The sequence below is a fragment of the Electrophorus electricus genome, chromosome 22 (genome assembly GCF_041902795.1).
Source record: "Electrophorus electricus isolate QZ-2024a chromosome 22, ASM4190279v1, whole genome shotgun sequence".
Classification (NCBI taxonomy): Eukaryota; Metazoa; Chordata; class Actinopteri; order Gymnotiformes; family Gymnotidae; genus Electrophorus; species Electrophorus electricus.
Genome location: NC_137518.1, coordinates 3,296,014 through 3,307,500, shown reverse-complemented (window position 1 = coordinate 3,307,500; position 11,487 = coordinate 3,296,014). Strand labels below are relative to the sequence as shown.

At 40.5% G+C, this 11,487-nt stretch overlaps 2 protein-coding genes across 4 annotated transcripts; both read left to right on the top strand.

Annotated features, from left to right (window-relative positions):
* The first annotated feature begins 3,374 nt into the window (after positions 1-3,374).
* On the top strand, positions 3,375-5,954 carry dynlrb1 (dynein, light chain, roadblock-type 1). Of its 3 annotated transcripts, none has more exons than XM_027028938.3 (4): positions 3,375-3,521; positions 4,013-4,088; positions 4,388-4,555; positions 5,590-5,954. In XM_027028938.3, exons 1-4 carry the CDS (start codon positions 3,519-3,521, stop codon positions 5,631-5,633), a joined length of 291 nt encoding a protein of 96 aa, XP_026884739.1. In that variant the 5' UTR covers positions 3,375-3,518; the 3' UTR covers positions 5,634-5,954. The 3 variants fall into 3 exon arrangements, with proteins under 3 accessions (XP_026884739.1, XP_081561959.1, XP_081561960.1); XM_081705833.1 differs by lacking the exon at positions 3,375-3,521 and adding an exon at positions 3,575-3,713; XM_081705834.1 differs by lacking the exon at positions 3,375-3,521 and adding an exon at positions 3,663-3,713 and having other exon boundaries at positions 4,348-4,555.
* Positions 5,955-6,262: 308 nt separating this feature from the next.
* Positions 6,263-11,118, top strand: map1lc3a (microtubule-associated protein 1 light chain 3 alpha). The gene is made up of 4 exons (XM_027028945.3): positions 6,263-6,428; positions 7,913-7,968; positions 8,054-8,160; positions 9,568-11,118. Exons 1-4 carry the CDS (start codon positions 6,389-6,391, stop codon positions 9,728-9,730), a joined length of 366 nt encoding a protein of 121 aa, XP_026884746.1. The 5' UTR covers positions 6,263-6,388; the 3' UTR covers positions 9,731-11,118.
* Positions 11,119-11,487: the final 369 nt, after the last annotated feature.

The window sequence follows — 11,487 nt, the reverse complement described above, 5'->3', positions numbered from 1 at the left end:
CAGTTTCCAGAACATTCTCTGTGTTTTTGTGTCTCAGCCAAGCTCTGTTTCATTCATCTGGACTCTGTCTACCTCTTTAGCTCTTGCTTAGAATTCAGTTTCCAGTGTTTTTGCAAAAGTGTTTAACAGAAGTGATTCAATCTGCTAATTTAAATATGAAAAAATCCCGTAGACGCTAGAGTCATCGTGCTGAGACAGGCTACGAGCCTGAAGCAGGTGTCCACATGCATATGTCAAAGGAATTTTTGTGCATGCAATAACACCCTCCCAGGTACTGTTAAGTTTCCCCCCCCCCCCCCTCTTTTAGATTTTTCTTGAATTAGGTGGATAGTTCTAGTATTTTTCTTTAAAACATTGTCTGCACATTTCACTGTGTTCTAAAACAATGTTGTTGAGGATTAGACATGGAGCTGCTCAAATACTGATCATAATGAAATACATGATGCATGTCCAGGAAGCAGTAATGCAAAGATTGTTGTCTTATTTTGTGCCCTGACAAAGCTTGTCAGAGGACGTTTTTGTACTGTTTCTTTATTTAGAAGCAGCTCTCTCTCTCTCTCTCTCTCTCTCTCTCTCTCTCTCTCTCTCTCTCTCTCACACACACACACACACACACACACAGGAAGGCATGCACACTAAATGATAATAAGAATAGAATAAAAAGGAGTGAGTTTAATAACAATGGAAAAACACAAAATAGTAGAGTAGGATAACAGTATCAGGATAGCAATAACTAAACAAGAAACCTGAACCAGAAAACACCGAACAAGGTTTTATATGCCTGACTAAACGGAATTAAAACAAAGAACGAAGGAGACTAATAGTTAACAGTAGTAACAACGAGAGCTGTTGCTGAACACAGATGAACCCTAAATAAACAAAAAATGAGAAACACAGAAATAGAAATCGGGCTAAGACGAACGAAGGGAATCCGCCATAAGAAAACACGGAAGTGAAACAGCTTCCATGGAGACGGGAAGCTCGGAGACGGGAGCGTGACACATACGCGCCACAGATGCCGCAACACACTATGAAATGTGCAGAGAAAAACCCTGTATTGTATTTCTCTTTTAATGATGAATGGAGGAAAAACCCGTTCAGTTTGAAAAGGATGCACTGAGCAGTTTTTTTTGTTGTTCTTCTTCTTCCTAATCAGATCGATGGTACCTGTCTGACTACAGAGAATGTTGATTGTGTGAAATATGACAAATTTAAAGGTCAAACAAGAAAACAGACGACCGAAGCCCCTGATACCGTGGAAGCAGTAGAGTGAGTTTGTGTTTTAAGGCAAATGAGCACGTCAGACTAAATGAACATCAAATCCACCCTAGATTAACAGGACTGTAACAAGACCAGCGCTGCCCACTACAGACCCGTGTGCCAAAAGGTTAGTTGGCTTACCAGTCAATGTTTACCCTAATCACAGCCTTGGAAATAATTCTTTATATGTGGTAGGTCATTTAATTTTCTTTTTGGAATTCAAGATAAGTTTTTTTTTTTCCTTGCAAATGAAGCCAAAGAAACATAATACCCCACAAAAGAATGTAAAATAAAAGAGTGTGCCATCTCTCCTTGATAAAGCATCTCTGACACGTCATTATGATAATGGAGAAGGCCAGAGAGAACCAGACACCACATATGTGGGAGACATAAAAAACTCACAGCTCTGAAGGAATTTTTTCCCTTAAAGGAAAATAGCTTAGTTCTCAGTAGTCCACATTTTTAACCCATAAAGCATTATTGATATTTCTGGGGTTTTCTAAAAAATAAAAATAAAAAGGCTAACAACCACACAGATCATTTAATTAAAAACAAACAAACAAAAAAACAAACAAACACAAGGTATTAAGGTAGTTCCACATTCTAAACCCTAGACTTTCTGTGAGAGAGAGGTTGTGACACATTTGTGAATACATTTACATTTACATTTTCGGCCTTTGGCAGACACTTTTGTCTAGAGCGACTAACAAAAGTGCTTTGTCATAGCTTTGACATCTGCTGTATCCTAGCCAGTACAGTACACACTCAGTGAGACACTCAGTAACACACTCATTGAGACACTCAGTAACACACTCATTGAGACACTCAATGACACACTCAGTGAGATACAGTAACACACTCATTGAGACACTCAGTAAGATACAGTAACACACTCATTGAGACACTCAGTGACATTCAGTGAGACACACAGTGACACACTCAGTGAGACACAGTAACACTCAGCGAGAAACTCAGTGACACATTCAGTGAGATACAGTAACACACTCATTAAAACACTCAGTGAGATACAGTAACACACTCATTGAGACACTCAGTAAGATACAGTAACACACTCATTGAGACACTCAGTAAGATACAGTAACACACTCATTGAGACACTCAGTGACACATTCAGTGAGACACACAGTGACACACTCAGTGAGACAGTAACACACTCAGTGAGACACAGTAACACACTCATTGAGAAACTCAGTGACACATTCAGTGAGATACAGTAACACACTCATTAAAACATTCCGTGAGATACAGTAACACACTCATTGAGACACTCAGTGACAGTGAGATACAGTAACAAACTCATTGAGACACTCAGTGACACACTCAGTAAGATACAGTAACACACTCATTGAGACACTCAGTGAGATACAGTAACACACTCATTGAGACACTCAGTAAGATACAGTAACACACTCATTGAGACACTCAGTGACACAGTGAGATACAGTAATACACTCATTGAGACACTCAGTGACACACTCAGTGAGATATAGTAACATACTCATTGAGACACTTAGTGAGATACAGTAACACACTCAGTGAGACACTCAGTAATATGTCTGCAGAGACAGAATCAAGAAGGGGGCTTTAATGACTGTCTGGAAAGTGCTTTCCCAGCTGTTACGACTGCCATTAGGGAGGAAACACGGCACACTCCCTCATCCTCTCAGTCCTGTGCTGTGCACATATGGAACAAATCCTGTTTTCCATATGTAAGCGTTAAGTGGACAAGGCTGATACTGCTTTGGAAAACTAAAACAGACTTGGAGTGGGAAGAAAGAGTTTGACCTCATAAATTTGACAGTTCTACTCTACTATTTAAAGGTGGCAGTCTTGGGAAGTATATAACGAATCTATACATAAGTTATATTTTCCAGTGATTTGGTTCATAAAAGTGAAATTGACATATGTTTATATACTTCGACAAATATTCTTGTAAATTGTAACTTTTTTTTTACTTTAACGAGTTAATTAGCATGACAAAGAGTTGCACTGTTCCCATGTTATTTTTAAACTCAAAATATGGCCCACAGCACAACGCCGTGCAGCGTGGCATGACGGTCTAATTGTATCAGTCGACGTGGGTTTGCTCCAGGCCAGCAGGGAGCGCATATGAGATGCGTAGGTGGACGCGTCTACTCATGTCCGACAACAAATCAAAGCACAGTTAGCCAAATGCTACGCCAGCTAGCTTGATTAATATAGCTAGTCCCTATAGGAAACATATCATTACCACCGCAATGGCAAGTAAACGCAATTATCTACGTTATCAATGTATGAGAAAATGAACGAATTTCTGATAAATGTTATTTCGCACCTAGTAGGCTAGCTAATTACTTTTTAAGGGCGTTGTCATGCTTTTGTTGTCATGGTTTTTGTTGCTAACTAGGTTAGCAAGCCTGCCTACCTATTCAGTGGCGTTAAATGAGTTTAAGGTAACCTGGCTCACTATGTTAGTATATTTGAAAACGTTTTTCTACGTGTTTGAATGCGTTGGGTAGATGTAACATAGCTAATGCACTGGATTTGAAGGCCCTGTTGGAGATGTATTGCAGTGTATCTGAAGCATTTCAGAGCTCTGGTATCTTACTGCGAGTGTATCTGAAGCAGTTCAGAGCTCTGATATCTTACTCCAAGCAGCGCTAAGGACAGTACCAGTCAGTGAGGTTAGCTAGCTGGGATACTTGGCTGATATAGATAGAGTTGACGACTGTCTGTCATGTTTTGTGTGAAGGCTGAAGTCGAAGAGACCCTCAAGAGAATCCAGAGTCAGAAAGGCGTGCAAGCAATCATCATTGTCAATGCAGAGGGTAACCAACACAAAATAAATGGACATACTATTAATAATGTTGAAAAACATAGGACATTTAGCCTATGTAAGCCTTAATGAGCTTTGTGTGCATTAATCTTGTTTTGCAGAACTATACCAGTAAGAAAGGTCTCTTTAACACAATAAATCTCACAATAAAAATGGCCTTTTTCTAGTGTGAAAACATCACGTGATAACATGTGGTTAAATTTTACACAAAGCCACTATTGTTTTATCCCCGTCTGACTTCTGCTTCTCAGGGCTGTCTGTGTGTTCTCTTGCTCTCTCTTTCTTTCCAAGGCATCCCCGTTAAAACGACCCTCGATAACTCGAGTACAGTGCAGTATGCTGGCCTCATCCACCAGCTGGTGATGAAGGCACGGAGTACAGTGAGGGATATCGACCCTCAGAATGACCTCACCTTCCTGAGGGTTCGCTCGAAGAAGAATGAGATTATGATCGCTCCAGGTAAGTCTGCATAGTAACCTGTATCTATGTCCCCCTGGTCCCTTCGTATCCCTCCACTACACACATCAGTGTTTACCTCAACGCCAGCACAGTTGGCTCTTCCTGTAAAGTCATTTTTACGGGAAGTAAATATGCATGGACTTACTAAGCTTTGACACTTGACCTTGTTTGATACATGATTTAATTATTCCTGATGCTGGTAGATGTGTACATAATCTGTTTATGAAAACTGTATAGATTTGGTTAATCGTGCAAGGTAGCAGATGGTTGTGTTCCCCTGCTTCTCTAACATGCCTGGACATGTCTTGGATGTGTATTGTCATTGTACGTCTGTCCATCGTACCACATGGACACTTCCCCACTCATGCCTGCCAGAGAAGACTAGGAGTCTCTACTGTCTGTGCTACAATTAATGCATTCTACCCAGTTTAACTGAGAAACATAAGCAGAGATCAAAGATCACAAAAACTAGCATTTATTGCCAAATATGTGGAAACAACACAGAATTTGACTGCTCTGAGTAAATCTTAAGGGGAAAAAGAGGATTTCTAGGGTAGCTCTTTGTAATACAGGACAGCTGTTACTGCTGATATCCCTGGGACCATGGTGGCTTCATTAACATTTTTACTTGGCATTTAATTTTTAGCTATGTTTTACTCTCTTTAGTAACTGATGTCAAATTAGAATAATTTGTATGAAATATTTGGTTGTATAGTGTTTCTAAGAAGTAGTACATCAAATTAAACAAACCACAAATCTCTGCATATAAAAAATATTTCTGTTGTGCACACAAAGTTTGGGAACCACTGAAATGGAAAATTCAGTTCAATTCAAAATATTAGTATAGGTTTTTTTTTTTTTTTACAACAGGTGTTATCTCAAACAAGTATTGTCTCAAATATGGTTGCAGTGTGACATCAGAAAATTGATATATATCATAGTAGTTTGATGTGTCAAATCCAATATGTTTACAGTTAAAAAATATATAAACGATCACAGATTACTAATGTTTACTGTTCTTTTTTTTTCCACAGATAAGGACTATTTCCTGATTGTCATTCAGAATCCTACAGAGTAGAATTTGCAGTATATTTTTTTATCCTGAAAAATGTTTGTTTATATTGTTGTTATGTTTAAAGCAGATGTCTCACAAGAAAAGAATGACAAGTGTGGTCTTCCTCAGTAGTTTGTGTTGACCAAGTTGCATTATGTTGTTTTTTTTTAACCTTTTTTAAAAATCATACTAGTGCTTAATTTATTGTTCCTTGACTTACCTCCAGTACCAATATTCAAAATGGTTGCACTCATGAATACCATGTACACAGCTGTTGGTTAGAGTAGCCAAGTTATGTAACTCCTTGTGCTACTCATAAATGATAATAAAACAGCAATGAGTCTCTCCGGTTTCAGGCCATTTGTTTTTATAGCAGCTGTAATAATGTGTTTGACCTTTAATATTGCTATGTCATGAAAAGGAGTTTTAACAAACTGGCTTAACAGTCTTAATCAAGACATCGATGAAAAACAATGCAAATATATTCACCTGTGTCATACATTTCAAAAAACCCCAGATAAACTGCAGATATAATTTCTCAGTCATTGAAAAAAAAGACGTATTCCAATGCTTAAGATATAAAAATAAGTTTGGAAATAAGAGCGTGGCGCAAGCTGTACGTCACGTGGCATTTCCCTTTAAACCTGCCTCTGACGTCACGTTCATCGCTTTGTCTCGAGCTGCGTCGGGTGGACGTTGAGAGTCAGCTCAGCATAACGGCACAAAACAACCGACCACTAAAACCTCAAATTACGTTATTTATCTCAGAAAGAGCAGTCATGCCGTCCGACAGACCTTTCAAACAACGACGGACATTCGGTAGGTTCCGCGCAAGTCGACGGCGATTGTTCAGCAGCTAAGCTAAACCAGCTGTTAGCTGGTGTTTGTTTATCGGGTTGTTGTTGTTAGCTGTTAGCTACGTTAGCTAGATTAGCCACCTAGCTAGTGAGGTTCAACGAGCCCGATAGCTACCATTAGCGTTAGCCAGCTAGCTACATGGTTTCTTACAGCATGTAGCGTTAGCTTGGTTAGCTAGCTCGCTAAAATGACTAACATGGTAACTTCAGCGTGATGTTTTCTAAACGTACATGGGTCTGACTGGCCGTGTGTGAGCTGCTGCTATCTGAGCTAGGTTAGGTTAGCTTCTTCAGTGTGAAACGGAGGTTGTAAAGTGAGCTAACCTGCTTTGTAACCTGGCTAGGTTAGCGTTAGCGATGCCGTTTTTATTATTATTTGTTAGTTGTTTATTATTAGTTATTAGTTACTGTATACTTTTCATTATGGCATGCCCATGTTATTTTCCTGTGTCAGTTACCGTCTGAAGTGGTAATTTAATTTGCCTGGAAGCTAGCTAGCGTTAGCTATCGAGCAAGAAACATCAGTAAATCCCATTTAACTTGTAATTAAGGAGCTAATTACCTAGCTTTTATTATTGTTTTGTTTCATAGGATGGTAGATAACCCCAGTTTGGTTAACGCTAACTTAACTAACTAAACTATTTCAGCCAACAAGTTGGATGACAAGTTAGCTGGCTATTGTTCAGAATAAGGGGGTATCTGGTTAGCTAACTCGGCAAGATACAGTGATAATGTGAATCTGTTAGTTTATGTCGCAGTGACTCCAGCTCATGTTTATAGGTGGACACGTGCTAGGGAAATCATGCAGTAATGTGATATCTCATACTCCAGAAGAAGGGGTGTTAGGTGTGTGGAGGGAGGATCTTCAAAATCCCGTTGCATAATCTGCGTTCTTGGCACTCTGCAGGATCTGTGCTTTGTGCAGAATATGTTGATGCATTCACTGGGTGGTGTCGCCTCTGACAATTTAAGTAACATTAATGATCCTTAATAGACACAGCCTGGTGTCATGCTGGCATAAGTAGAGCACTGTGATGCAGATGACATTGGTGTTCAGGTAGAACCACCTCAGTAATCCTATATGCCCATGTTCCATTAAACTGCTCTTCTACAACTTATCTTCTGTTACTGATCATTTGTGCAGTTAAACTTGTTTCTAAACCTATGACTAAGCTTCTGGAGGAACGGGGCCAGTCATCTTTGTCTTCTCAGTTCCTTTGGTTTACTTATACTGGGTGATTTTACTTTGTAATCAGCTGTGTGGCAAACAGCAGCGTTGTTGGTTCCGTGCCTGTTTCCACTACTAGCGCTGCCATGTGACCAGTGGGTGATCAAGGCTAATGTTTCGTGTAAGCACTGGATCTTTATGGCTGTTATATGCTGAGATGCATTTTGTGCTTTGTCTCTGCCACTTGAAGGACATTCACTTCACCCTTTTGTTTCCAGCTGATCGATGCAAGGAGGTACAGCAGATTCGCGAACAGCATCCTACTAAAATTCCGGTGAGAAACTTTCTTACCAAAAAAAGGCAACGCAGCATTCTTCTTCTGAATTTATGTATAATTTGTCTGAATTGTTTGGTCCTAGGTTATCATTGAGCGATATAAGGGAGAGAAGCAGCTTCCTGTTTTGGACAAGACCAAGTTTCTAGTACCCGATCATGTCAACATGAGCGAACTGGTGAAAATTATCAGGTGAGATGGCAGGAGGGAGTTTGGCCTGGTCCAACTACACCACAAAGCAGACGGAGCAGGTCCGGTCTGCTATTTGCACAGTTTGAAGTTCAGGTTTTATTTTTATTTGTGCTTTTTCTGAACATCTCACATCTCCATATGTGTTTAGATGCGACTAAAACAAAATGCAAAGATATTTTGGGAAAAGTACAAAACATCTAGGCAAGGCTGTTTGTACGGTGTGCCTGTTTCTATCTTTGGTTTTACTTGGACAAGTTTGTTTACTTGTGTGGTGTGTCTGTGGGAGACCAGGGGAGGGGGTAGCTGCCTGTACTGGAGACGTGACCCCCCCCCCCCCACTCACCGTACTGCCCTTGTGGGGGTGGGGGCTTGCTAACACGCTTAAACGTTCCATCTCTAAAATTAGCTCTGTTGTCATTGGAAGTCGGTCACTTCCTATCATGGACCATCTCAAGTGCTAAGTTTTTACTTTTTTTTTTTTTTATTCCAAAAAAAGTAATTTTCCAAAAGGCCCTTTCCCCCAAAGAACAGATTAGCCTAGCTGTCCAAAGATTTCAACATCCTCTGGGTCAGATGACCTACAGCAAGTGATATTTGACCAACATTAGCTAGGCACTGTTTAGACTGTTTCCTTATCCTAGTTTTGCAGTTGTAGAAATGTCTGTCAAGTTTATTATTCAGGTGCCACCGACCTTCTTGTATCTTTGGTGATGTTTACCACAGCGAGGTGCCTAGGGCATCCAGTTAGCAGTTAGAGCCTTTTGGTTATTTAAGTTGTTAAAATAACTGGTGCTCCTGGAATAACTGGAGAATCGCTCTTTTTGGTCCCTGATTCTGTTCAACTGTATGTGTGCAGTTTGTAATGGACTGTGTAATTGATTTCTTCTATTTAACAAACCTTTGGCAACAGGTTCTCTTTGGTTGCCAAGCTTCTCAGTAAAGTTGCATAACATTTTTTGAAAGCCTACAGGCCTGGATTATTTTAACAGTTTATGTCTGTTTAAGATGTTTATGACGTGATCGTTCTCTCGATGTATTGTAAGGCTACATTGCAGACAGTCTTGAAAACAGTCTGGTGGTATAAGATCCAAGGGTTGGAGACGCTCTCGCTAAAAATTTGGTAGTGTAATCTGGAAAATTATGATAATATCAGTATGACCTGGAGAGTAGAAGTGTCCATCTGTGTTAATACATTTATTGTGATTTCAAAATAATAAAAAAACAAACTCGCAGTACATTTGGAAAAAAATTATTCTTTTGAGTTGTGCAGCTTGTGTGTTCACTAAGTGCAGTCTTAGCGACCGCCTGCTGTGTGTGTGTGTGTGTGTGTGTGTCTGTGTCTGTGTCTGTGTGTGTGTGTGTGTGTGTGTGTGTGTGTGTGTGTGTGTGTGTGTGTGTGACATGCAGGCGCCGACTCCAGCTGAACCCCACCCAGGCCTTCTTCCTGCTGGTTAACCAGCACAGCATGGTGAGTGTGTCCACCCCCATCTCTGAGATCTATGAGCAGGAGCGGGACGAGGATGGCTTCCTCTACATGGTCTACGCTTCCCAGGAGACCTTTGGCTGCTAAGCCAGCTTCGGCCGAGAGGGGAAGACGAGGTGGTCCGAGAGAGAGTCTGCTACTCGTTTGCGCTCTCCTTCCCTCTCTCATATCTAGCTTTCCTCCTGCTGTCATGAAACTGACACTACCATGATCGCCGTGCGTATGTATGTGTGGGTGGGTGGGACGCGAGTGTGCGTTCGACTGTACCCACTAGTCTGTCTCCGTTGACCTCTTTTGCAACCCGGTCCTCTCGTTCCATGTAGTGACACGAGCCTGTGTGTGTGTGTGTGTGTGTGTGTGTAAGGAGTCGTTCTCACTTTCAGATCGGGCACAGTTCCTTTCACAGTTTTGTTTTCACATCCTCTGGTTTTGTTGGTTATACGACAGCCAGAGTGTAAAATAATCAACACTTTTGTCTCGTTGTAAATAGGCAGGTGGCGGTTAGATCCTTTTATAAAGATGAGTCTGTAGTCTTAGGCATTATTACATTTTCACGCTTGCTTCTGCTAATTGTTTATGATGCTGGTGTGATATTTTAAGTTTTTTCAAAATAAAACCGTGAACAAAGCGTTAGAGAATTCTGTTCAACGTTCCTTGCCTCGTGTACAGCAACGTCATGACCCTACTAACAGGCTTAAAAAAACATGAAAAGCTTACTAATGCATTTGTCAGTTGTGGCAAAAATAACGCCCCACCTAGACTCACCGTGTTGTGATGCCCGTGACACATGTAGAGGTGACACATGTAGATATTTTAGACAGTTATGGTAGAATGGAGATGGGGGACAATGGTTTGTTTGTAGGTTTGATGCAGCTCCGCTGTCTCCGTTGGCCTAATCTGGGGTTTGAACACTTTGTTTGTTTTTTTGTGTTGGTCTTTGCTGCTACCATGTCCTATAATGGTGGCAACACCTAAAAACCGCTGTAGCATTCAGTATGGTGTATGAATATGGTGTGTGTGTGTGTCTGTGTGTTCTGCTCCAGTGTAACAACAGGCTGTACTGTACAGACAGGGAAAACACTACAGTGAAAGACACTGCTAGAAATGTAGAGATGAATCTGCTTCTTTTGCACAAATGAAACAGCTGAAAGGATCAACTGTCAAATTTTAAAGCTCCAATGACTCCAGCATTATTATACATTTTGTATCCAGCTTATTTCCTTTGTCGTTTTGCGACACGTTTGCCTTGTCTGAACATTAGTGAAGGGTTTATGTTGCGCTACGTCCTTGCATGTGTGCCCTTGACCTTTTTTTTATATTTTATGTTACAGATTTGTTAATTATTTTAACTTTATTTAAAACAAAAAAAGGAAGTCTTTTTAGATGTTTTCAGACCAACCAATGAGAAATAATAATAAAAAAAGAAATATGTATGTATGTTTGAAACAAGTGTGTATAAAACACCACATGATTAACCGCTGCTGTGTGACTTAATTTTTTCTTTTTTTCCCGCCCAACATATTGCCTTCATCCTAAATTTCCCTTCGGGGATCAATAAATCCTTAATCTTTATTACTAGGTTGCAGAGCACCAAAAGAAGGGGGTGTGTTGTGGGTGAGCAAATCCTGACTAAGGTAAACGATCTTCTGTAGAAGTCAGACAGAAAGCAGCAGAGCGCAGAAACAAACAGCCGTGTGGGTTCGGGTGCCTGGGGCATGAGCTAGCTTCAGCTCACTGGTCCTTCACGTGCATGTCTACTTATTCCAGTTTTGGAATAACTGGGAAGTTTCCCAGTCTCCCCGAGGGCTGCATTACGTCCCGATCATTATCCTTTGTATGATGAG

What these genes read in the sequence shown, in the direction of transcription:
- dynlrb1 (XM_081705833.1), top strand. Translation starts at nt 3,633, where the DNA reads ATGCTTTTGTTGTCATGGTTTTTGTTGCTAACTAGGTTAGCAAGCCTG. An exon ending in CATCATTGTCAATGCAGAGG is followed by an intron (nt 4,089 to 4,387) that starts GTAACCAACACA and finishes TTTCTTTCCAAG; the next exon opens with GCATCCCCGTTAAAACGACC. An exon ending in TGAGATTATGATCGCTCCAG is followed by an intron (nt 4,556 to 5,589) that starts GTAAGTCTGCAT and finishes TTTTTTCCACAG; the next exon opens with ATAAGGACTATTTCCTGATT.
- map1lc3a (XM_027028945.3), top strand. Translation starts at nt 6,389, where the DNA reads ATGCCGTCCGACAGACCTTTCAAACAACGACGGACATTCG. An exon ending in CAAACAACGACGGACATTCG is followed by an intron (nt 6,429 to 7,912) that starts GTAGGTTCCGCG and finishes TTTTGTTTCCAG; the next exon opens with CTGATCGATGCAAGGAGGTA. An exon ending in AGCATCCTACTAAAATTCCG is followed by an intron (nt 7,969 to 8,053) that starts GTGAGAAACTTT and finishes GTTTGGTCCTAG; the next exon opens with GTTATCATTGAGCGATATAA.